Source organism: Aquila chrysaetos, chromosome 5, assembly GCF_900496995.4.
Source record: "Aquila chrysaetos chrysaetos chromosome 5, bAquChr1.4, whole genome shotgun sequence".
Classification (NCBI taxonomy): Eukaryota; Metazoa; Chordata; class Aves; order Accipitriformes; family Accipitridae; genus Aquila; species Aquila chrysaetos.
This window is the reverse complement of record NC_044008.1, coordinates 61,882,106-61,908,336: the sequence shown is the minus strand read 5'-3', so window position 1 is coordinate 61,908,336 and position 26,231 is coordinate 61,882,106. Positions and strand designations below refer to the sequence as shown.

Below are 26,231 nucleotides of genomic sequence, written 5' to 3'. Positions count from 1 at the left end.
CTGCCTCCCCCAGACAGAAACGCACAAATCCTGGCAGGAGACGCAGCTCTTGTGTCCAGCAGGGACCCTGCTGCTGGAGCAGCGGTGCTGGTGGTGGCAGGTGCCACGTACTACTGACCCTGGCAGGGTGTGGGCAGGATGGCGGGATCAGGGACATGAGCATTGCCTGAGGGGCGCAAGCGGGATCTAGTGCCGCTCAGCCTCCTGCATTCCTGCAGCCGGCTCTAGGGGCAGGGGAGGGCTGCAGGCCCATGGCCTCAGCCCGACAGGCACCAGGGTATCTGTTCTTCCAGGTCTTTAATGCAGGGTTGCCAATGAAAGCCAGAGAGCTTCCTTACAGCACAAGGCAGACCCTTCTCCCAGACACCAGCACACATCCTCAGGAGAGCAGGCTAGCACAGCCCTGAGGAAGAGGAGGGACAGGCTTCCTCCTAGCACAGTGCTGCACTCGAGGCAGCTGTACGACTGCTGCATTTCAAGTGCAAGTAAACATGACCTTTCTTAAATACCCAAACTGGCAGCTAGGGATTATCAGGCATGAGGAGGAGGACACAGTACGCAGGATGTGCTTGGAACTGATGAGAAGGTGTGGACCAAGTGAAAGGAGCCGTACATGCTGCCCCAGCATCTTCATTCTACTGCAAACCACCCTGGGACCTGGGAAGCCAGGACCATTTCTCCAGTATGACCAGTTCTTCTGTGGAGGAAAAAAGAGATGTCTGGCCTTCTTGAGCAAAGCCCCGTGTCTGTGCACTCACTTCAGTGTGACTTTCAGCCACAGTTCCTCTTCCGGGACAGCAGCAAACAAGCAGGGCTTGCTGTCCTGGGCACCTGCAAGCTCTGGCACACACACACTGCTGCGCAAGTCAGCAACAGAGACAGAGAGACACCAGACCCACAGCATAGATTTACTGTGAATACACATCATCACAACACAGCGTGGAGATCTTTGGGCACAGCTTCACAAAAACACAGATCCTAGCTACAGACAAACACGCAGACTTGTCCATAAATACAGGAGGCGCAGGAGGCACAGCCCTGGCCTGCACTCAGGATGCGACAGGGACACCCGTGTCAATCTTGCCCTCAGGCTTGTGCTCACAAGTCATTTACATAAATATGTATTAAATACTTTTCATTTTATATATAATAAAGATTTCTCCTTATTGGTTTCTAATAATCCTGATTTGTTCAAATAGCAGTTTCTTTTAATTTCTGTCACCAAGACTTCAGAGCTGTACCCTGCCTGACCCTTGGGGACTAGAATAAAACCCGTGTGTGTCCTCCCTGCCCACCTCTCTCAGGCTGGATCCCCAGGCTCCTGCCTGCCTGCCCCAGCCCAGCAGGAAAACATCCAAGTCCACATCAAAGAGATGTTTTCTTGCATGTGGCAGTCTTGAACCTGATCCCCTCATTACTGTCCTTCCCACACTCATTCAGAGTGCTTTCTGCTTCTCCTAGTCTTCCTGCCATGGACTCTGGACCTATTCTTGGTGGCCAGTGGTGGGAATTGAGAGAGGAAGAAGGAAGGAACAGAGAGGAGGTTGGTGGTTGTGATGGATCCAATTACTTTGGGCCCAGAATACCTTCCTCTGAAGGCTATGGGCCAAAAAAATCTCAAGGGAGCATCTGTCCCCTTTGGACTTACCACCCCAAAAGCCTTGGCCATACCAATCCTCTAACTCTGCTGTCCCAGCGAGCATACAGCCCTCAGGACACCAATGCAGCCCTATGTCCCTGCTCCATGTAGGTGCTATGCCAGTACCAAGACTGCATTTGTTATTAATTTAACAAGGCAGATGGGGCATTGTCTCTTGCCGAATGGCAAAGAGCTGGCTTGTGGAGGAGCAGAGCAGACTCTTCCACACCCCAGAGTCCTGTGGCCTTGGGACATGGCTTGTTCTGTGCTGTGGACAGCCAGCTGCATGAGGTGCTGTGCAGGAAGCTGGGCTGCCTCCAGGCTAGGAAACGCTTGCAGTGTGCTGTCCAGTGAGCCACTAATTCTGCTGATCCTCCCAACACAGCGGCTGCAGCTCCTCCATGCTCTTCTCAGGAGGCAGTGGCTGCACCTGCTGCAGGTGACCAGTCAGAAGCTGGCCTGACAGAGCACTGCCCCCGAGCAGCTCCTCGCCCATATGCTCTGGGTCCAACACCTCTCCCAGCAGCTCCTCTTCACAGGGCACCAAGATCTCCTTGGACAGCCCTGACTGATCCAGGCCAGTCATTCCCCCTATATACCCCTCACCTGGCTTCTCTCTCTCCCCAGCCAGCCTTATATCAGACCCTGCACCACACTTTGGGTTCCCTGTGTTACTTGGCTCTAACATTTCCCCAGCTGATTCTTCTTCATCCAGGTCCACCCTGCTCTTCTCCTCTGGGTTAGAGTCCTCCTCCACCAGCTCCTTCTTGCAGAGCTCCAGGACCTTGCCTGGCTCTGGCCCCTTATTCCAGGTCAGGGTCTCTGGGGCACTTGGCTCTGCCACTGACAACCCAGACATGCCCACCTCCACATCAAGCCCTCTGCCTGGAGGCTGTCTCTCTTCTTGCTCAGGGGACTGGCTAGTCAGCTGCTCCTCACTTTTGGGGGGACTGATGGAAAGTTTCTCAGTGAAGCTGAAACGAGCGCAGTTGTCCACAGAGGTTGGGGAGGATGGGCCTGCACTGGAGACAGTACTGGAGGGGCCACTGCTGTCTGCAAAGAGGAAGAAAAATCTTAAACATTTAGTTGATATTTCCCCAGCCCAAAGCCTGGGCAGACCCAAGCTGCCACAGTCCCACAGTTCTACAACCAATAGGTGAGGGTCGTCTATATGTCATGCAACCTGGCAGGGGCGTGCAGCTGCTCTTAGGTGTGTTTCTGGCAGCTCAGCTGATGAAAACCCAAGCACAAACACCACAATTACATCTTGTCATACAGTGCTATGTGGCATATAGCCAAGAGTGAATTCTGTTGTCATTACAGAGCAAAATGGGAAGTGTGATATTGGGTTTTGAGCAGAAAAGCAGTTTCTTTCATCCGTCATTATTATGGAACACTCTCAGCTTCAACTTTGCTCCTCTTGGTTCCTGATACACACAAGCCCTGAATGTTGAGCTAGAGTCACCACTGGAAGAAGAAATATTGCTTCTCCACTAATGCTTATTCTTGCCTTATATGTACAATGAGCAAAACTAGAGAACAGATCTAGATTATATCTAAACCAGTAAAGGGGAGAGCATTAAACAACTGGTTTCAGTCAAATCGGTTCCCTGATCTTGCTGCCTACACAAACACACACTACTCTTGGCACAAGGAGTGTACAGCCAGGAGAAGAGTAGGACTGCTTTTTCAGTGGCAACCTTGACTTGTGTTATTAAGGCACTTGCTGTGCAACTGTTGGCTAACCCTCTCCCCTTTGAGTTCAAGTCAGATCTGCAAAGGGGACTAACAGCAGTCATCAGCTCTGCAGAGACTACAAGTGAGGCCCAGGAGCTGCAGAAAAGCCTGTAAGTGAAGAACTAAATGATTGGCTGTCCTATATGGAGCTCTGGGTGAGGCATGTACGTGGTTGGTTAGGAAAAGAAGGCATTTCCACATGCCAACACTGAGTTGGCCATGTGTCATGGAGAATCACAAAACTTGAGATGAAAATGAAGTGCATTCAGGCCCTCCATGTCCTAGTGCACAAAGCCGAGGATGTCTGGAGAGACAACATCCATCCTACAGCAGATGTCCCCATGATATACAACACTACAGAGAGTCCCTTTTTGCATCTTTCTTCGGAAGCTTTTTCACAGGGCATATGACTATTTTCCCTTTTACCTATTTCCCCTTTCTGTTTCTCTTCCTTCAAGGGCAGAGCATAGAAACCCTAAGCATGAATACTTGGCTTCCACCATTTAGCACTCTTTAATTCCCTCCCTCACCATCACATTCACCCCTGATCAAGAAGGAGGAGCACACTCACACCAAGGGGGCTTATCCGAACGCTGGCGCAATGGCAAAGAGGATGATGACAGGATTCTCTGGGACATAAAGGGGTCTCCTGGTATCTGGCTGCCAATCATTGAATCAAACAAAGCTTCAAGAAAAAAAAATACACAGATCAGTAATATTCAGACAGACATAAAGGAATGGCTCGTAGCCCAGCAGCCATGAGCAGGCACTCCGGGAAGAGCTCAAGAACAGTGCAAATTCAGAGCCATGCCTGTCCATCAGCTCCTGGGAATGTGAGGCTAAGATTTCCCAAACTGGAGTTTGTATCCATGTCACCATACTTATCAGCTACAGACAGACCTGACCAATTACTTATCTCTCAAGTAAGCGGCCTAGGATGGCTCTGAGCTAGATCCCATAGCTCACTCCTGGGCTAGAACACCCTGGAATAGGTTTCAGAGACTGCACTTATTGCCAGTCCTGTCAGGCTGATCTGTCCTGATAATGTAAAAGACCACAAGTTCTTGCCTTGACTCTGTTCTGGCTTACCCAGAGACAAGCCCACCTCACCAGTACCTGCAGTAGACTGGACATGCGATTCGCTGCAACTCCTGCACACAGCCGTCAGGAACTCATTGACCTGTCGCAAAGAGAGGGAGTTGTGCAGGGTCTCCAGGGGATAAATGGTGGGAACCATGGAACAGCCTTCAAAACCTGGAAAGAAACCCAATCAGAAAATGAATAGAGCAAACAGCAACCTAAATCCATGCAGGACCACTCATGGCTGAAGGAGCTGGGCAGTCTGGGAATCAAACAACAGGCACACTCAGGCCTAAGGTCACCTTTTCTAGGCCACGAAAATCGCCACTAGGCAATCACATGCAATAACAGACCTGAAAGCAAGCGTCCGGGCACACGCAGAAGGAGGGGGAAGAGGAGGAAATGTATCTAGCAGCAGCCATGTTTGCTGCAAAGCCTGTGACCCTTTTGCTAAAATATATGGTTATGATGGAGAACTCGGCACTGTGCCTACACTTTACAGAAGCTAAACAGAATTTGAGTGAAGTCAACAGAATTTCCATAAAAGGACCCCCACCACTAGTGACACCCCAGCCTGGGACACAGTCCACCTCCTCCCCATCAGCGAGGTAGTGCACACTGCTACAAGTGCAGGGAGTGGCAGAACCTCTCTCTCTCACAGTATACCCTCCAGTGTACGGCTGACAGACGGTACCCCAAGGAAGGGCTGGACAATAGTTTGAATTATTTGTCCACTTAACGAGACTTGACTGCCAGCAAACCCAGAATTAGTAGAAATAGGTATTTCAACATTTAACAGACACTTGCTCAGAGCTAAGGTGCATCACAACCATTCACAATAAATTCTTTGCTACTCAAGCCAGCGGAGTATTACAGCAAACCATCTTCCTCTTCATCCAAGCTTCTTGGCAATATTTTGTGGAACCAAGCCAACCTGAAACTGTCAGAGGAGGAAGGAAAAACACAAATGAGTCTCTGGACATATGGGAACAAGGCCTCCTCCTGCTCTGTGCCACTTGAGTTTAAAGGCCTCTAAACTTCTTAAGCTTAGGCTTCCCATTCTGTGACTCCCTAGCTCCCTCCAAGGAGCTGAAAAAGACCCTGGGAGGGAATTGGGTTTCTTCCTACAGAGAAGGAAAATTACTTTGAAATGCAAAACGTACAACAGTTCTTGATGCACTACTGTGTCAGGATTGCTGCCCAGCACACTGACAGGCTAAAATTGATCCCTGCAGCTTGACAGCACCTAAGGAGAAGACCTAGAGCACCTGGTCTGTCTGCTAAGTATAGTCATTGTTCCAATCAACTCCAGGACAGTCTGCTCCAATCCACTCACCTAACCCAGGTCTGCAAAAGCCAAGGAGCATGAGCCAGCAGATGGTATTTAGAGTGAATCCACAAGCAATATGAGGAGGCTGCAGACCAGATCATCACCAGTTTGCAGTGCTGCAGAGACATTCACTGCCATAACAGCTACTGGAGATAAAGAACCCTTCAGACAGTCCAGAGAGGCTACCTATGCCACAAAGGGCCTACAAACATCAATTCAAGACATGAAGGATAACAAATCCTTGGCTAGCATGAAGGATTGTAAGACACAGGAAAAATACCATACTCTTCTGTCCCTTGCTGAGAAGTCCTTAGAGTGGAAGTGCTGAATAAGGCAGAGTATCTGTTCATTATCTTCTCATATGCATTCTGGGAGACAAAGCTAAAGGAAAAGGGTGAGGGCAAGACCTAACGAACAGCCATGTGGAGGTGGTTGTGAAACAGCATAGTATGAGGCTAACGTCATTTCACAACAGAATCTAGTTTAAGAGGGGCCAAAGTTGGCTCAGCTATTGGGATCCCCAAAGAAAAAGGGAAGAAGTTTGAATATAACACAGGGCAAAGCAACGTAGTTACAAGATACACTGGAGGCACTGATGGGGATCTGAGTGCTTGGGCACTCCTGTAATAAAAAGAGGAAATGGAAGGTCCAGCGTTAAAGGAAACATGTGACACTGACAATGCTACTCATGTGAAATAATACACCTATATCCCCAAAGTGCCAAATGCCTGCTTGCACAGCTCTGCTCAGCACTATGTCACTTAACGGGTCTCAAGCAAGTAGAGAAAAAGGCAAAAGTTTTCCTTCTCAATGTGAAGCACTACTATTTTCAAGGAATCCCTCTCATTTGTGTATGGCAGCCCATTTCCCTGCACACCTCCCTTGACCTGCTTCGCTGCTGGGGAGAGGCCAACAACAGCAGTTTCATGCCACCACAGCAGAGCCCAAGCAGAAGTTACTGCTAGAGACTGTAATTCTTATGTGTATCACAGCAGCAGCCAGAGTCCCTAGTGAAGGCTCTGACCACTGCTGCACCACACACATTTAGCAAAGAACTGACATCTTTGGGAAGGGACAACAAAAATAAAGCATGAGTGCAAATGACGGGAACCTTTCCAGCCTGACAGTCACCCAGTGCTGACTGCTCAGCTACTGCTGATGCTTCCCGAAACTCTTTTCCTGGGGCCTGCAGGGCAGGAGTCTGTGATGCAGACAACGGCACAAGAAAATAGACAGAGTTCCATTCATTTTGTACCAAAGTCAAACAGCAGCCCACAAAGGAACAAGTTTCATTTTTCATTTCATTGAGGTTTGACTACACTAGCTGCATTAGGGATGCAAAGGGCAATCTGCTTCCTCCAGAGTTAGGCCCACCCTGCAGGGAGAGGCACGTGGTGGGGGTCTGCAGACCAGAATAGCTAAAAATTAATCCCAAAATCAACTGTAATCTTCCCCAGGCAAGGAGTACAGCGTGGTTATGTCTCCAAAATTTTTGTTCAGTAAAATAGGAAGAAACCATCTGTTAGAGTAAAGAAAACAAGATTTGGTTATGGGAAAAACCTTAAGATACACACGGCAGAGGAGTCTGCTGAGTATGTATTATTTTGTTTGTCCAAGGAGACTGCGTGTGATGTAGGGGAGCAGCTATAGGGAATCTCCACTCTGAATCAATAATGCAGCAGCATCCTGACACAGCAGCAGAGAGAATGGTACTGCCTGAAGAGCCATTCTGCAGGTGAGACCACCAGAGGTACAATCCAGCTAGAGGATTACAAGTCCTGTTTTGAGTCCCCCAGGCATGCTGATGCCAAAGCTGAAGGCCCACTCACGTTACAGCTGAGTTAACTATGTTCCAGTTTGAGCTCTTCTCTCCCCAGAGCTTCACGTTCTTAGCATGTGCACACTGTCAGAGTCTACTTGGTGTAATCACAGTTTATGAAGAAGTTCAAGGAGGGAGTGACTGTCCCCTTAGAGTAAGACTGTTTCAGAGCTGCCCAGTACCGACACACAACACTTCATAAGAGTATTAAGAAGATGATTTGGGTATAAGGACCTTTTTGCAGAGATCATCTAGCACACTATACCATATAAAGCAAATGGTGACCTGCACCTGTCTCACATCTTCCATCAAAACCAGAGAATCCCAGATTTCTAGGAGACTCCAGCAGGCAGTAGGAACACACAGATACAACTCTTATGAACAACTACCTCTTAGCAGATGACCTCAAAGAAAGAGTCAAGAAATGCCACCTTTTTACCTGGACTACACAATGATGAATTCTGATATAGCCAACACCTACTTTACGATTACATGGCTTAAATGCCAAGGAAATACATTACAGATCTCTGAGTGAACCCTATATGCTGTGTTACCCTACTGCTCTTTCACTGCAGATGTAACAGGTACTTTCATCCATTTAGCTATATTTCCTTCAGTCACCCTGAGGTCTGAAAGAAAATTCAACCAAAAGTGTTAGCAGCAGAACTAAAATAAGCAGATTTTTATACTGGGAGAAAGGAAGAACAAGGGAGAAAACAAGACCTTGAATTCATTTGCATCTTGATCACTGCAGGAGATGTCCCAGTCTAAACCCTCAAGAAGAAATCAATACCATTTCATTAAGAGGAAACATCTAATTTGAATCAAGGTAACACAAAGTTTCCTAAATTCTATGTATGCTTCATAGAGACACAAAGAAAGCTTATTGTGTAATATGAGTTGGGAAAGTTGAGTTTATATGGAACACATGCTACCCCCAGAATGAGATCAGTGTTGGTGTGATTATCCCTCAGAGCTGGTAATTCAGCAGATCACCTGGGAGCCAGCAGAATTCCTGGCTAGTGGGCACGACAAAGGAGCAGTCTTCAAGTAGTCCAAATAGCACGTTCCTCAGCTTTACTAAGATTGAGCTGAGGTCCCAAATAAGGCAAGCTTCTCTACTAGCAGAGTGGGCTCGTTAAAAGAGAGAACGTGCTTGCTGCCGCAGCAGGCTGGCAAGTAGAAAGCAGCCAAACTGTTGTCAGCCAACAGACAAAGACAGAGGCCAAGGAAGTCTCAGGTGAGAAGTCTTTCTGGTCCAAAGCAATCCTTTTTGTGTATTATATTTTTCTCTGAGAGTTCTGAACATTACTACACACAATGTGATTAGCAAAATTTGCTGAGTTACTACTACCCAGCTCGCCAGTTGTGAACTCTACACTGGAGTGGAAAGGGTGCCTGTTCCTTTCTAATGGAGATCCTGAAAGCAACAGGCAGACCAACAGTACCTGCAACATCCCGGAAAGGTCTGTACACCAAAGGGCTGTATGCCAACTCTTCTGGAGCAAAGAAGCACTTGCCCAGTCCCAGCACAGATTCTGAAGGGCATGGGAGAAAGCACACTCAGCAAGTTACTCTCTAACATGCTTGGTCAGTCCAGCCTTATTTTGTTGGCAGAACTCCAATATGCCACATGTATATTTGTATGTGTTTATATATGCATACATGGTATGAGCATGAACTAGGATTTTTGCTAACCAGCCTTTCTAAATGTAAGCCTGTACAGTGTCCTGGTTTCAGCTGGGATAGAGTTAATTTTCCTAGTAGCTGGTATAGTGTTGTGTTTTGCATTTAGTATGAGAATAATGTTGATAACACACTGATGCTTTTAGTTGTTGCTAAGCTTCTCATACTGTCCTGCCAGCAGAGGCTGGGCGTGCACAAGAAGCTGGCAGGGGACACAGCCAGAACAGCTGACCCAAACTGACCAAAGGAATATTCCATACCGTATGACGTCATGCCCAGTATATAAACTGGGGGGAAAGCTGGCCAGGGACTGTTGCTCAGAAACTGACTGGGCATCGATCAGTGAGTGCTGAGCAATTGCATTGTGCATCACTTGTTTTCTGTATTCTAATTCTTTTACTATTACTATTATTATCATTTTTATTACTATTACCATTATTATTATTTTCTTCCTTTTCTGTCCTATTAAACTGTCTTTACCTCAACCCACTGGGTGGGGGAGTGAGCGAGCAGCTGTGTGGTGCTTAGTTGTCGGCTGGGGTTAAACCACAACATACAGTCAGCTGTAAGGTCTATCCTAGTTCAGCACCTCTCTGGCCAGTGCCAGAAGTGGCTACAAATGAAGGGGTATGAGACTAGACAGCACGTAGTGACTCTTCCCCCAGGCAGTCCCCCAAACTCCAGTGACCTGCGGCTCAGAACTGCTTTAAACCTGATGTGTCTCTTCCATATTCTCCAGTCTCCCCTTGAACCCAGTTAAGCTCCTACCACCCCTATGTACCATAGTGAGGAGTTTCACTCTGCATGGAAAAAAACACTTCTGTCTGAAGCTGCCTCTACTCACTCCATTAGAAACCTCCTAGCTCCTGTACTGGAACAGACATTGAACTGCGGATCCCCACCACTCCCTCTCCAGGCCACTCTGACCACCATCACAAACATCTCTCCCAGACTGCAAATTTCTACCTTTTCCACATTGTCCCAAGTAGTGATGGTCACATCAGAGCCCACCATTTTATATATGAATTTGAGGCTGTTTCCCCTTGTCATTTAAATTTATTTACACTGAACATCACCTGCTGTTTTATTGCCCACTCATTCTCAGAGGACCATTCTCTGTTTCCTCACAGCTGACCTTTGGCTTCAGTACCACTGTAATTCATTATGAACATGAACTTACTTCACACTCTTCTTTTTTCCCAGCTATGATGACACAGATAAGCACAGGTTCCCAGACACATTGCTTCAGGGCTCCACTGTTGATCTTTCCAACTATAGATACCAACTGCATACTTTTAACTCCCTGATTCTATCTTTTAATTCATGTTTTCTTTGTGTGGATAGAAGTACAGTTGAAAACCAAGAAAGAGAGGATAGGAGTATGTGTTTTCACAAGGCAGGGGAAGTTGGGCTGTCAGCTACAGACACTGGAGAAACATCTGCTCTGAGAAGAACCCCAGCAGGAATCCCAAACATGCTAATTAACTGTGGGCTTGATGACAGACTGAGAAAACAGCAAGAAAGAACTCACTGATTGCAGAGATCTGATTTCCACACAGGAAGGCTGCTACACTGAGGTACATAACTCATACATTTGGCTGCATTAGGGCAGGCTGCACAACCCAGCACCATGCTGCAATGTTTGGCGTATCACTGCCCAAAGCACTGAGTTAATTTCCTCTCCCTACCAGAGCTCACAGGATATGGCTAAGATCTGCAGCAGGGGAAGCTCGGCTTTAGTTTTGGAGCAGTCTGCTGTGTTCCAGCATCTCTTCCCTTGAAGCAATTTTGCTCCTCGTTAGTATTTGTTGCTAGGAGACCAAGGATTGTCCTAATTATATATGAAAAGCAACAGCCACCTCCAAATTGCCTACTTGACAGAAAGGGCCATATCAAGAAAAACAGACTGTGTAAGAAAAATTCTCATTTTCCAGGCTCTGAAAACACTTCATCTTGTTGCTTCACTACATAAAAAGCTATAGTGTCTCTGCCCCTTCCACCTATGGGTCTGAATGAAAAAGGAGGTCCATGCATCACACCACACAGCTCAGCAAGCCACATGCACCAAGCAGGTTTTATGGTGCAAGGTAAATATTAACAGCAAGCCCTAGCTAGCTGCTTCTCTCAGAGAGGAATCTTTCTACCCATCTTAGAAGCACTGAGACCTCAATGCATCAGACTTCCCATCTGTGCCAGAGGCTGAAAAATACCAGAGAAACAGTAGCAAGTTTTGATTTATAACATCTAGATTCAATACTGAAATTGCCTACCTCTTCCCACCAGAGACACGACACGCTACAAAAGTCCTAAGAGGCAGAACAGATGCCATGCAATGCAGCCACACAGAAGCTCAGTTTCTACCCTATCTTAACGTGGTGTCTCTAGAAACAACACAATCCCACAAGCACTCACTTCCCCAAAATTCCACAGCAAGTTCACTCTGCACGTGACCAGCTGCAGCACCTCCTTAATCTTCTTTCTTCCCATATTCTTACTATTCACTTTGGTTCCTCCATTAATAATGGGACACCTTGCAGCACCCCACTGAGACCTCCACAGGGGTATCATGTCAGCAGGGCATCACACCGGTAGGAACTCAGCATCTAACGAGAAGGAAGCTTAAGGGCTTACCCTAGCTAAAGGAAGGAGGCAAAAAATAATTGCCAAAGATGGAAAGAGCACAGTTACAGCCACACAAAGAGCACTGGCTCCATGTGGAAAGGCTACTGCCTAAGGCTCCCAAACTGCCGGATGCAACAGCCCACACAGCTTGCTGCAGCAGCAGCCCAGAGATTTAAGGGATGCGGTGAGGGAAATGCTTTCCTTTTTTAGAAGCAAAGCATACTTTGCATTCTCAAGCAGACAGTGGTCCCTGCTCAGCTATGAGAGCACGGAACCAAGGCAGCTGCAGCGTGCAGTACCGTAAAGACACTCCAAGTCATCCTGCCCTGAGATCAGCCAGCTCCTGAAGAGGCGCAGGTGGTAGGAGCACTGCTGGAGGTGATGGGCTAGAGTGGCATCCAGGGAGATGTTCCGGCTCGTGGCATAGTCAGAGGAAAAACGGCGCAGCAACTGGGCAACGTGGTGGTGCTCAAACACATCTGGAGGAAAGGGGGCCATAGAGAGTGAGAGGAGAGGGGCAGGTGCAGCTGGGGATAGAGAAATTGTGGAGATGTGAGGAGGGAGCTGCCAGCACCAGGGCCACTGGGTGGGAAAGACCCACACCACACACTGAAGCCCAATCCCTCCCGCCACAAGCAGGTCAGGAATACCCTTGGATCTACATACCCCCAGTCACATTGCAGCAGGCCAGCCTCCCACCCGGCCCAGCCTTTGCCAAATGCAGCTGCACTGCAGGGGCAGTCCCTGAGCAGCAAGCTTTCATCTTTGTAAGTGAAAGTCTGACAAGCAAACAAATTTTAGGACACGTTCCAAGTCCAATACAGTTCAAGTTTGGCTAGATAAGAAGGTCAGGCCCACACTCGCCCTCCCCCAGCTGAGACAAGAAATCCAGACTGCCAACAGAGCGTTCAAGTCCTGCATCCAAATGCAGCCAGCTACCTCAGCACATGGAAGAGAGCAAACGGCCCAGCATCAAACGACCAGAAGCTGTGAAAGGGACACTGGGGGGCAGCAGGGTTTGACTGAGAGCATAGTGCTTAGAGCGTGGAAGAACAGAGGGAGCACAGAAGTGCTGACCTCCCCTCTCTAGACTCTCAGAACAGCCCTGTGCAATCTTCTGTGATATCCTTGCATGGCAGACAAGACACTAGCATGCAGGCATGTCTCCTCCTCCACGTATGCAGCCTCAGGACTCATGTCATGCTCCCAAGATTCATGAGACCAGGGCATAAACCATCTGGCCTGACACTGTGCTTGGCCACTGCTCTGGTTCACCCATCCCATTTCACCACATAGAGGCAGCTCTTCAGAAACAAAATCCAGATTCAGAGCTGTGAATAGCTTTTGCATCCTCAGGCGAGTGGTTCATGTGGCAAAACATCCTTCCTGCTAAAACCAGTGCCAAGCCTAGACCAAATATGCCTAACTTCAATCTCACACCTGCTGGACCTCTGTCTTTGTTTTCTTGATTAAGGAATACTTTGCTGTTAGAAATGTTCATTGGGTTCTCGGGAAAAACCTGATGCCCAGTTTCACTTTATTGTATTTGAGGCAGGGGCAGTTGCTTTACAGTGTGGCTTAGGAAAGACTGGTGCTTGGTACAAGTTTTGCTGGCAAGATAGAACGACACATCCTGGTGACATACACCACGTGAGCTCAGATGGTATCCAGACATACAAACAAATTGAGCAGTTGGTCACTCAGGGAAAAACAAAACCAAGCAAACACAGAAAATATGTTCCCTTCAGTTATTTGAAATGATAAAGCCACATTTAGCTGCCCTTTCCCCTTTCATCTTTCCCAAAACTCTGGTCTTCATAACAGTCTTCTGAACTTCTTTAATCTTCCAGATCACGCAGAGCAGAATATCTTCACATTTACTAAGCAACGAGATTGCAGAAGCAGCCTTGATCACATAAGACAGAAATACTTATCCTTTTATCTTTCAGCGACCTGCTTTGGTTATAACTCATCTCAACAGCAGGAGCCATGAGGTAGGAGTGGTGCTGTTAAACAAACCTTTTCAAAAGTTTCTGTGCAAGACTTGGATAACAAACACTAGTTCAAGGTATCTGCTACAACAGAGCTAGTGGTCTTTAATATCAAAAGACTCACAGTTCAGGTGCCAGGTTAGTAGCAATATGAAGGAGAGATAGAGTCAACAGAAGCACTGTCAGACATTCTTTACCAAGCCTTTTCATAGCTACGAGCATGACAGGCGTGAAGCAGGTTACATCACCCTGGGTGGCATGGTGCCAATCCCCTCCTACCTCAGGAAGGCAGCAGGCCCATGCCAGCATTTCTCACCAACAGCAGACGAGTGAAAGCTCTGGAGAGACACCATTCCCAGGATAACATCTGCAGGAAAGGTGAGCCTACTCCCACCAACATCACCATGCTTGGAGTAGCCAAGGGACCACTCTAGCAGACAAGTTTGCAAATAGGAGGCCATGAGGTTACCAGTACTCCTAAAACGACTGTGCTGAGGAATACCATGCACAGAGGGAACGCTGTTAGCACCTCCTTCTCTCCCACCATAGACTGTGCTCTTCCAGGTGACACATGGGTAGCCTTAAGGCTATCCTTGTTTTGGTCCTGCAAATCTGCATTGTAGAAACTGAGGACCTAAGCTGCTGATGCTCTTAGGATATGGAGTGGATATCACCCCCCACAAATCCAACAGTATTCTATCTCTGACCCCCACCCCCCCCGAAAGGAAGCATGAAAGAAGGCCTTAATGTCAGCAGTGGAATTAAAGGCTGCTTTAGGAGTCCATTCACAGAGCCACTGCTCTTGCTTTTTCACCTGGGACACAAATGCCTTGGGGGACAGCAGAGGAACCACTGAGAAGTAACAGAGGGTGAATGAACACGTTAGTCACAACAAGACAATGGGGGAAAGTGAAGCATGTTTAGACACCAGATACACAGACACAAAAAAACCACAAGAAGGCTGAGAGGAGAGTATGTGCAGAGAGAACTGAATGTGAGCATGGGGTTAGAAGTGTGAGGGAACGTCAAATCAAGGAAGCAAACGTACCATTAGTCGGATGCTTTGCAAACGACACAGAAAATCGTTTTACGGCTGGCATAGACAAGAGCTCTGAGGAAATAAAAACAGATCATCTCAGTTAACAGCCTGCTTCTAAGGATCCCCCGACCTTCATATGCTTGCAACTACCCTTTCAGGTTCACCTTCTTCTTGATCCCCATAACACACGCTCTTGTTGGCACTGCTGTAGCACCCCAGGCACGCTCTACCTGCAAGTCTGACTGAACCTTTTGGCTTCCTAGCACTCTGCCAGCTCCCCACTTCCCTCGCATTGCCCTGCCAGGGTCTCCCCTGACACTACAAAGACCTCAGCCACACTCTCGCAGTCACAGACAGCATCTCATACCTTCCCACCACACTTCCAGCCATTCTGAGAGCAACCCAGGCTCAGGCCAGTGCAAGATGCAGTTAGGCCATGCTCACAGCCACAGGAGCACATGGCCAAGCAAGCAGCAGCACCACAGGAGGATAGTTCTCAGGATTCCCCTCTGCCCAAGGAAAACAACAACTGTTCTGCAGCGGAACTGAAGAGCTCTGGCATAGGTAAGTGCAGCCCAAAACATCTTCTTAATGCAAGCTAAACAGAGCTATGTATGAGTTTAAAGGTAAATCAACTAACTAATTAGGGAACAAACAGAAGACCCATGAAGACATGCCTCTACAGTTCTGTTGCTCAAAGCATTTCAGTACAGAAGAGGTTTTGGGACACTCCTGTCAGAGTGGTCCTCAGGCTTCTCCTGGCCACATCCCAGGCCAGGCCAAGCTCTCCCATAGAAATCACACATCAGAAAGACAGTGCAAGGACAGATTCTATGCATCTGATAGGGTGCAAACAGATGAGCTTTAAAAGACATGGATTAGTCTCCAAAAAAAAAAAAAGCTGAAAACTTCAGTTTATTCCCACTCTGGAAATTCCTCAGCTATCATGGGAAAGAATGGCCTAGATCAGATCATTTGTATGTAGGATTTGATGTGAGATCCCAGCCAATCATATCTTTTGCTGCTATTTAGGAACTTTTAGGAAATATTGGAAAATTCTTTTATTTTTCCTTCATGTTTCATGTGTCCGTTGTACCTAGTCAACAGAGTCTGTATGCCTATCCCTCTACACCAAGGTTAGAAGATACACGAATCAATTTATGCTCCACACCCCCATTGTGCTTCTCTAGCTACATCCACTGACTTGGCCAAATAATATATTTAAACCAACTCTCAAACTTGCTGCAATTTCCTTCGCCAGCATAACATCCCTAAAAATTGTTTTTCTTTCTTTAAACTCAACAAACAGAGCATGACAATCTTCCCTACACATGCAATCCTTTAGAAGTGTCCAAGTCGTGGAGCTGCAGTCAGCCAGCTGGTAACCACCTCCATTCCACCCCACACCTCCCCCTTGCCTTTACAGCACATCAATTTAAATGGTACTGCAACACAGCTTACTGGATCCCTGGCTTCAGACAAGCCAACTTCAAATCACAACCATCAGCGGACCTTCCTTCAACTTGAGGTTGGACACAACTCTCCACTGAAGTGTTCCTTAGTCCTCTTCCAGCCCCAAGCAAAAAAGGCTTCAGAAATAAGGGCCATTTTAACTTCACTTGAGCAAGTCTTTGATGAAGTGCTATAAGCCATGCGCCACACCTTGAAGCACCACAACCATGAAAAAATATCAGAGAATTCATGCAAAGATGTGCTCCAGAATCTGAAGGTTTTTAAACTTTATTAGCCCAATGACCGTGAAGAAGGCCTTGATACAAATGTACTCGAAGAGGCTGCTGTAGCTGCTGTGTCACTTACTGTATTCAGCTCTAGTGATGTTTGGTTTAAATGCCATTGTTCAGCATTTCATTGGTGCTCATTTAAGCAGGAACATGCAGATCAAGGGCTTTTTTCGCATTCCAAACTACCTTCCCCAGACGCTAAACACACTTCTGCCTCCTACTTGTTTTTCCAAGCCCCCCACTTCTTCCTCACAATTGCTCTTATTGCAGCAAGGCGCTGGTAGCACAGGGTGCCATAGCACACTAAGAAACATGAGAAAAGAAGTGTAACATCAAGATGAATAATTCTGGGCTGTGTTAGTCACACACTAGTTTAAATAAGTCTGCTTTTTAAGTACTTGAGGGTACAACTGCATCTCAGCACGCAGAGACCTTGTCAATGAATTTAGGCTAATGCAGCAGGACTCGGCTCTGGACCTTGAATGCGAGTAGCCAGCTGCCGGCACGCTCCTACTACACAGCCTACAGAGAAAGGCAGCACAGCACCAGGACTGAGCAGAATCTGTTCTGTTCCCAGCTGGGTACAGAGCAAGCAGTCTTTGATGCTTTTCCCTGAGAATTAGTGCTGCCTTGGATTCACACTGCTTACAGAGTTATGGAAGAAAAGCAGCCAGAGCCCTTGCTGGCCTTTTCAGCGGCTCTCCTGGTATTCATGCCCCAGTCTTGTGCCAAACACCATGAGCTTATTCTGGGATCTATGAGTACCCAGCACTTGCTGCCTTGAGCAGCTCAGACTGGTACAGCAGGGTTTAAAATCCTCCCAGTTTACCCTCCCTGTCTCTATCACTCACAGCCTGTTGTGTGCTAGGGAGCTGCCTGAAGAGGTAAGAAGCAACACAGTTTTCTCTTACACAGTGAAAAGCAGCACAGAAAGCCAGTATACATAATGGTCTCAATACAACAGCATTCATGAGGTTCCAAGAGGTCTGAGAATTGGATAGCATCTTTCCACTCTGATTTGCTAGGCCATTCTCCTTGCCTTAAAACTGGACAAAAATCCAAACAAATCAACCTCCTGTTTTCCCCAAAGGCCCCAAATTACTGCCTTAATAATTTCCCCACCTTGTAAGCCACCAGTGCTAGTGTCCGTTATGATCCCGATAAGAAAGGCACTCAGGCTCTCTAAAATATTGATTAAAATACCATTTGTTAGAACTAACACAAAAAGGTAAAAGAGAGGACAGGTAATCTTACATCCATTCAGATGCTGGGAAGCCCAAGTTGTGTAACATTGGGTGGATTTCCAATTAGGGCACAGCATGCTGTGCAGATCCTATCCATGGAGTGGTCTGTTCAATGCTACTCAACTCAGCATTCCAACAAATGGTATGTTAATCAGTACTTACAGAGTTTGAGTGCCTTTCTTATCGGAATCACAACAGACACTTGCACTTGTGCATTACACCCCTTCAACTCCTCCAGGATATCTCAGTCTTTCCCTGTGCTCCAATTTCCTTGAAAGTAGCAACACAGTCCCTGCTTCTCAATGCATATAATGCACTAGTACAAACCGCAGAACAATCCGCAGCTGGCAACACCCCTTCACCCATGTGCATCAGGCAACATTTATACTAATGACCCAAATACATTTTACCAGATAGTCTTGCTGAACTTTAAGGCAGTTGCTACAGAACTGCACAATAACTGGACTTTCCGGTCCTTTTGCAGTATTTCCTCCAAGTATCCCACTTACCTCAAGCACTTCAGGCATATTACACTTGCTTTCTGACAGCTACCTTGGACTCTTCTGTGTGCTCAACCCTACTCTAATACCCATCTTATCCACCCCCAAGCATATCTTTCTGCCTTTGGGACAGCTCCATCTTCTGTAGGGTGAGGATTACTGTCTCCACAAAAGCTTTGTTTAGCATCAGAAAGATCACCAAGGTAAGCAAGATGATGTGACGTGCTGGATTTCCATCCCTGGACAAACCTATTTAATATCTAGACCAATAAATCCTCCTCCACAACAGCAAGTAGTATTAAAACGTCAGACCAAAATCAGACCCCAGCAATACCATACATCAGCATAAAACTCCTTGCACATCAGCTCCTGTCTTGTCCTAGCAAGGATCACGATTTCTTGGGATATGATAAAATGCATTACTGTAGATGCGACGAATATACACATTCAACTGTCATTCTTCTTAGCAGTCTAAGCCTTTGCCTCAGTAGCATCCTGAGACACCAAAGTCCACAAATTAACCACCTGCTGCACGGCGAACACACATACCGTCTTTGTATGTCAGGCTGCTGGCAAACTTTTTGCCATGGCTGCGTGCGTAGTCCTGGAGGTTGGGGGCACTGGAGGAGCCTCCCAGCACAGTGGTGCTAAACAGGCCGGTGCATTGTGACCCTGGAAAGGCATGGAAGGTGTTAGTATTACATCTCCACTGCATGCAACTACAGAAAAGCAGGGTTAGTCAAAAAATGAGGAATGAACTGGCCACTTTCCAGGCAATCTCACGAAAAAAAATTATGCCAGGGAGCATAGGGAGGCAGTATTCCCCATTCTAAATTCAGTAGTGTCAAATGCACAACAGGTAGCCCGAAACTCAGCACCAGGAAAGTTCTTAACTCCATCCAGCAGTTTATTTCCATTTGGCTTTCTTGCCCTGACCTAGGAGAAACACCTTGACACCCTCTAGTCAGCAAATCTACGTACTCATGTCAGAAAAGCCACGATGCCAAATCACTGATGTTCATGTCACAGGGCTTCATTTCTCTGCTCTTCTGCCCTTTCTCTTTGGAAAGCTCCTTTTTCTTTAGGACACCAAGAAGAAGAAAGGACTGCCTGATCTGTTGATCAGCAAATGTGGATTAATCACTCTGTCAAGCAGTAAGGAAAGCAATGTGACGAGAGAACTTTCTTTCACAAGCTGCTGCCCAGATGATATTTCACATCCACTTGGTCATGTCTTGCTACTCCAGAGTAGGTCCAATTGTTCCACAAATTACCCTTGCAAAGCATCAGATGTGCACACAGCATGGAACTTTGTTTACCCCACGGCGAGGAATATGGCATGCAAGACGGTCTCAAGCATAGGAGGGCAACCTAATACCGGTGGCTTTGGCAACTGCTGGTGTTTGCTTCTCCAAGGCACAGCATTCTGTAGAGTGACTTGACTTTATGTGATATTTAGGGAACATCAGGCATTTGAAACAGGATTCTTTCAACTGAGGAAAGCAATTGTGAGTGAGACAAAACCTTATTATGGGCCAAAGCCACTGATTAGCCATAAATTCTCTGCTAAACCATCTTGATGCTGCATTCTGTACTGAGAATACCAACTGCTAAAAACAACATTACTCCCACATACAAAAGGCTTCCAGAAACAAGCAGGTTGATCTTGTTCCACCTTGTCTGCCAAGGGAAAAAACCTGACATACTGCCTCTTAGTATTTAACTGGAACAGTGCAACTGTTACTGTTAAAAAGATCCTGCCTATATTGCAAACAGCTCTTGATTCTAAAACGGCATCATAGCATGATTTAGGTTGGAAGGAACCTCTGGAGGCTTCTTTCCCAAGACCCCAGCAGGGCCAACTTGGATCAGCTTGCTAGGGTTCGTCCAGTCAAGTTTTGAATACCTCCAAGAAAGGAGATTTCGCAACTTCTCTGGGCCCCTGTTCCAATATCTGGCACATTCATGGTGAAAAATTTGTTCCTCCTAGCTAATTGGAATTTCCCATGCTGCAACTTGTGTCTGTTGGACTCTCATCCTATCACCACACTCCACGGAGGACAGTCTGTCTCCATCTTCCCTGTAACCTCCCATTTAGGTGGTTGAACAGCATTAAGGTCTCAACTCCCCACAGCTTCTGATCTGAACAAGCCCTGCTCTCTCAGCTTCTCCTCCAAGGTCATGTGCTCCAGCCCTCATCCACCTCCACTGCCCTTAATGGGCTTACACCCACTACATCCACACCCTTCTTGCACTAGGGAACCTAGGACAGGACAGCAGTACTTTAGATGCAGTCTCACAAGAGGTGTAAAGAGAGAAAGAACCAAATCCCTCAGCCTGACGGCTGTACTCCTGCTAATCCAGCAAAGCATGCCGTTGGCCTTCTTTGGTGTAAGGACACACTGCTGCCTCATATCCACTCGTTGCTCTTCAAAACCCCCGCTCTTTCTCTGCAAAGCTCCTTTTTAGCCAGAGCTGCTTTAAAGAAAGCACACAGATCCTGAGTTTTGAGCTATTCACATGTAAGCTCAGTCTAAGCTGACGACATCTGCTCCTGGGAACAGTGGGGGATGACCAAAAAGCTTCTCCTATGCACAGAGCTTAAGCTATTCCACAACTGTGACACTGCTGGTAGCTTTCCACAGGGCGGACTAGCACATACGTGTCCTTGGACAAACAGGCAAAGAACTCTTGCCTGCAGGGTGACTGATACACAAGCCTTAGAAAATTTTCTCCTAATGCCTTAAATTGAAGCTCAGTGCTGACTCAGCATGAGCCAGAATCTGTCGGAATGCAAACAAAATTTTGTCAAGCAGCAGCCAAGATGATGCTCCTAATCATCCTCCCATGGCTTAAAAAACAAACAAACAAACAAACAAACAAACAAACAGCAAAAAAAGCCCCAACAGACTCATTTCCTGGCAGATAAAAACAGAACAGAAGATTTTAGTGACTTTCTATCTTAAGCAACCTCATGCCACTAAGGATACCCCAGTGTTTCTGCCATCCTACAGTAGACAGAGGCATTTTGTTAGCACCCTTAAGCCAGAAGAGAATTTACAAAGGTGACTCTATGGATGACAGCAATTGTCTACAGTGAACTCTAGGCAAAGTTACGCACACACACGCATCCTGAAGAACATAATGGTATACTAGCCATTTGGATTTAAGATGTAGCAACATTTGCTAGAAATTACTGTATGTGCTGGATCTTTTTTGTGTATTTAATTTTCAGATGTACATTCAATGTTTCAGATACATTAAAAATGGACATCCCTTATTTCCCTATGGGAGTCTCAGCACAATGCTTCAGGCCCACTGGCAGTATACCACCTCTGTTGCTGAAACAGCAAGGATTTTACCCCATTTTGAAGTGTTCTTGCAAGCAAAGCAAGGCACTGAAATCTCCCTAGGCTTCTCAAGCTAGAAGCATACACACGATTGCAGACAATCCACAATAATGCACTTGCTCCTGCCCAGAAAAACATAGCACACCCCAAAGCACCACTTCACATACAGAAAGCAAGCTGCAGCCTGCCCCTTTTCCAAACAGACATTAAATTACAGTAAAGACACAATTCTGGCAGGTATGGCAGCAGGGTTATTATAGGAGCTCTGTGCTGCTCCCCATTCCTGCATGCTTAAACATAAGAGGTTATACCTGAACAGACATTCTCCCAGAGGATCCATTCTCCCAAAGATAATGATAGCGAGCCACTGACAAGATCAGGCAACAGGTGATAGGCTCAACTTCAGAAAAGCTTAGAAACAGCAGGTAGTATCTGAATTACCCCCCTCACAGCATAGCTGCTGAGACAAGTATTAAAGTCAAAGTTCAAGCTCCTGTGAGTTCCGTATTATTTCTCACAGAAAGAGCACATTTCAGGTCCTAAAGGGGGAAGAAAATAGATTTCTACAAAACAAGCAGGAAAGGAATCGGCAAGATTCCTTGAAGAGCTTGACTTTTACAGGTAAAGAGGCATCATTCTTCTTAACAGTTCTCGGGTTAAGAGAAATCCATAGCAACACAGACATCCTGATAACCAGGGATTGTGCAAGCTGGTGTTGCACCACAGGCCTCTGCTGCTCAACCCTTCTGTGCCTGCAGCTGCAAGACTCAATAGAGAAGAATGATGGCTGGACTGAGTATCTAGCTGGAGGTCTACTGTCACAGATCAGGTCTATCAATTCCTACTCAAAGTTTTGTCTCTGCAGAGCTTCACAGTTGGGAGAGTGACAAGCACAGGCTTCCCAGCAAGGCAAGTCAGGCAAGAACCTGAAATTAAACCTGCTGGGATCGCATTTCAAATTTTGTTGTCAAGGAAAAGTAGTACTTTACAAGGGTCCTGTAGAGTAGTAGTCTTCTCTATTGCCAAAACAGACATTCCTCAGAAACCTGGAAAAGGCTGTAGTAAATAGGCTGTAACATCTGCTTTCCACAACACAGGCCTTCTGGTACTCAGACATCCAAACAGTAAAGATAGTTTGCTTGTAGCATTTGATGTACTCAGTAATTCTCCAAACAGGTGCACTTCCTTGACTGTGTGCCATCTCAGAAATTCTCATATTGATTCACATGGATTCACAGAATAACCACAGGTTTCTTCGAGCCTAAGCAAGGCAGTCTATTACAGGTTACTTAATCCTGCAGGTGGTCTGTGAAAGGCAGAAGTAAGTAGATGCACCACATGAAATAGCACATTCAAAAACCACTGTGGCCAAGGCTGTTGTGCCTTTATGAAAATAATATGCATCAGCCATTCCTTCTTAGATTTTTCCAGTTGGCTGGGAGCATAACTGGCAGACTCCAGGGATACTTCCTAACCACTCTGAAGAAAATTCCCTTTACTTGGTAAGAATTAGCTTCCAAAGAAACACCTCATTCAAAAGTGACAAAGAAATGATCAGGCCTTTCAGAAATCTCTTGGCTGCAGGATGTCCACATAACAGAGTAAAGAACTGATGAGTCAGAACTGCTGCAAGTCTACGGCCATGCCATAATGCAAAAATGGTTTTAACTAAAAAGAAAGTGGGCATAACTTAGGCATTTCCACCTCCTGGTGCTTATTAGTCATCTGCAAGATCTAGGTTTCACAGCTATCTTTGAACCTCATGACAGCAAAGACAGCTTTTCAGTTTCCAAATAGATCTTGCTTTAGCAAAACTATTTCAGGAAGAATTTCAACTATTAAGACATAGTTTAGATTAGGATGGCAGAGAATGGTACTCTCAAGGACAGGCAGAGAACACCAAGTGCCCCAAAATATTCTCTTCCGCTGGCTACCATGCAAAGAATGGCTAACCAGGGATTCCAGCTCAGTTAGAGAGCTGTCAAACACCACTGCAGATGACATGATCTGTTCCATACAAGAGATCTTTATGAAGCAAAGGTAGAAATATAATAGTCTTACATGAAGAGCAGCTTTGCATGTAAACTACTGTTTTACAGAACAGAAAGCACGCTAGTTCTCACGTAAAATCATCTCTTCCTACTAAGTTCAGAAATGGTATAACATATGGTAGCAACATGGAACCAGAAGGCCAACCTGCAAGTACACAGCTTGCTCTGTTGCTCCCATACTATAAAGGATGAACAGTGCATCTTCTGTTACTAGAAGCTGAAGGAGAAGATCATACACAAAAGGAGATACAATAAGATAGTCTCTACAGTGGTCTGAACAGTAACACTAAAAGAAGACATAATACGAACAGAGAGACATGCAAGGAACTTAAGCCAGGTGTACATGTGGAGAGACAGACAGATACCCACAGAAATACAGAGGTACAGGTGAGCAGGCTGGTTACAGGTCAAGTACAGTACCTAAGCCACTTTGCTTCATCTCAGAAGACTGCCTGGAATAAGTGCTGAAGAGGCGATAACCTCCTGATTTGGAAGAAGATTCAGATAGCACCTGCAAAGACAGATAGTATAATCAGTGTTGTGCTCCAAGTTACCCACTGGTCTCAAAAGCCTTTATACATCAATTGAAGGTAAAGAAAAGTACGTCTCTTCCTTAAAATCACCATTTTCAAGAAGCATAATGCTAAGATTGTGAGAGTGCATGCTCAATTTTTAATTTCAAGTTTGTGTTGGATTGTGGAACAATGGAGATCTCAAAAGTATGAAGGGACTCATGTACTGAGCTCCTTGTCTCCCAAGACTCTTGCTGGGATCACTGGGACATGGACTTCCTTCTTTAGCAGCAGGAAAGTATATCCCCTTTAACTCAGTATGTGCCTGTTACAAACAGCCCCCAAGTGCTGCACACAAAGATTATGCCATAAGTGATACAGAGATGGAAGCCAGCTAACAAATACCTCAAGCCCTAACTCTCTGCTTTCACTGGTTCAGAAAACAGCAAAAATGCCTATGAAACCCCTCCAAAAGAAGGGGCAATTCTAGAGCACTTTGAAGGTGCCAGCTACCTGCTGACTGAATCTAGCCTTATGACACATAACAGCCCTAAAGGACAGAAGTAAGAACAGTAAAATCGATCTTTGTTACATTAGCAGATCAGTGAATGGGACAGTTCTAAACCCTGACAGTTTAAACACTCTGTAATAAACCCACCAGTTAGCAGGGAACTCGGATTTGCATGAGATCTTAGATGGGAGACAGGAACAAGAAATGTGGAGCTGAACTGTGAGAGGCAAAGGCTAGAGTCTAAGGGAAGGCAAAGATGTCACCGTGGCTAGGTGAAGAGGTTGCATGCAATCTTGTAGCTGGCTGCACTGATGCCTCTACCGAGCATGTAATCCAAGTAATTCTTGTGTTTCTCAAGCATTTCCTTACTTGCTCTTCCTCATCAGTTCCTCTGACCTGTGTTGCCCCTGTCCTTCCTCAATGAGGAGGAGTCTGGGAGGTCTGCCTTCCAAAAAATCCCTCTTTAACTTCTGCAGATCCTTTCCCAGAATCAACTCAAACTCTGGCACATTAAAAGGAATGCCAGGAAACCAAAACCAAGCAAAAGACCTTCATTAGAACAAGCAAGGGCACCCATTGCATTGTTACCTCCATGGACCCTGTTTTCCGGTTCCTGATCAGCGGTGATCTTCGCTGAATGCTGACGGGCTCGGAAGGCTGCGGAGACCTTTGCTGTGCGCGGTCTGGCTCATCTACACCCTTCTCTTTGGAGAGGTCCTCCAGGCTGCCTTGGTCAGCTTTCTTGTCCTCGTTCTGCAGAAAGGAAACATTGACACCTCCAGGCACGCGGCCTTCGCAAGTGCTGCCCAGGCACTGACTCCCAGCTCGGGCCTCCCAGCTTTGCTGAGCTCAGGAGGATACCAGCCCTGACAAAACCTGGGAGTTCGGCAGGAAACATAACCTGCTAACAGCTCGCAGGCACGAGAGAAGGGTCAGAGGAAAATTTGCTGCTGGAGACTGGACAGCTGCAGAGCCTGGTAGAGCAGCAAGGTGCCTGAGGGGCCTGCGCTGGCCACATCCCCAGCGGGCAGGGCAGCCTGCGCCCGGGCAGGGTGCTCACCTCCGCGGAGGCAGGCCGAAAGCCAAACCCCGTGGGCACGTTTCTGTCTTCCTCACAGCCTTTCACGCCAGGGCTGAAATGCAGCTCCACATGGAAACGCTCTTCTGAAGACGGGTCCTGTGAACAAGAGCCACAGGAATAAGTAAATAAATAAAAATCAGTCCCACGGTCAGCATAGGCCATGGTCTGACCTGGGCCACCCTGCCATGCCGGTGCAGCACGCATCCCAAGCGCATCCTTTTGGAAGGAAAGCGGAAGCAACAAGAAACCACAAACATAATGGCTCTAGGTTTGTCTCATCCAAAAGGACAGCCCTTA

At 46.6% G+C, this 26,231-nt stretch overlaps 1 protein-coding gene across 13 annotated transcripts in view; it reads right to left on the bottom strand.

Annotated features, from left to right (window-relative positions):
- Positions 1-894: 894 nt before the first annotated feature.
- The window catches only part of PPIP5K1 (diphosphoinositol pentakisphosphate kinase 1), a 52,336-nt gene continuing 26,999 nt past the window's right edge, over positions 895-26,231 (bottom strand). For 5 of the 13 annotated variants that reach the window (XM_030014508.2, XM_030014511.2, XM_030014513.2 and 2 more), the window contains exons 24-32: positions 25,914-26,030; positions 25,442-25,606; positions 24,251-24,341; positions 18,979-19,101; positions 14,953-15,015; positions 12,213-12,440; positions 4,493-4,630; positions 3,948-4,061; positions 895-2,692 (exon numbers count right to left, since the gene is read on the bottom strand). In XM_030014508.2, the coding sequence (XP_029870368.1) occupies positions 1,998-2,692; positions 3,948-4,061; positions 4,493-4,630; positions 12,213-12,440; positions 14,953-15,015; positions 18,979-19,101; positions 24,251-24,341; positions 25,442-25,606; positions 25,914-26,030 (1,734 nt within the window). In that variant the 3' untranslated portion in view covers positions 895-1,997. The other 8 variants (XM_030014512.2, XM_030014515.2, XM_030014514.2 and 5 more) reach the window with 8 other exon arrangements.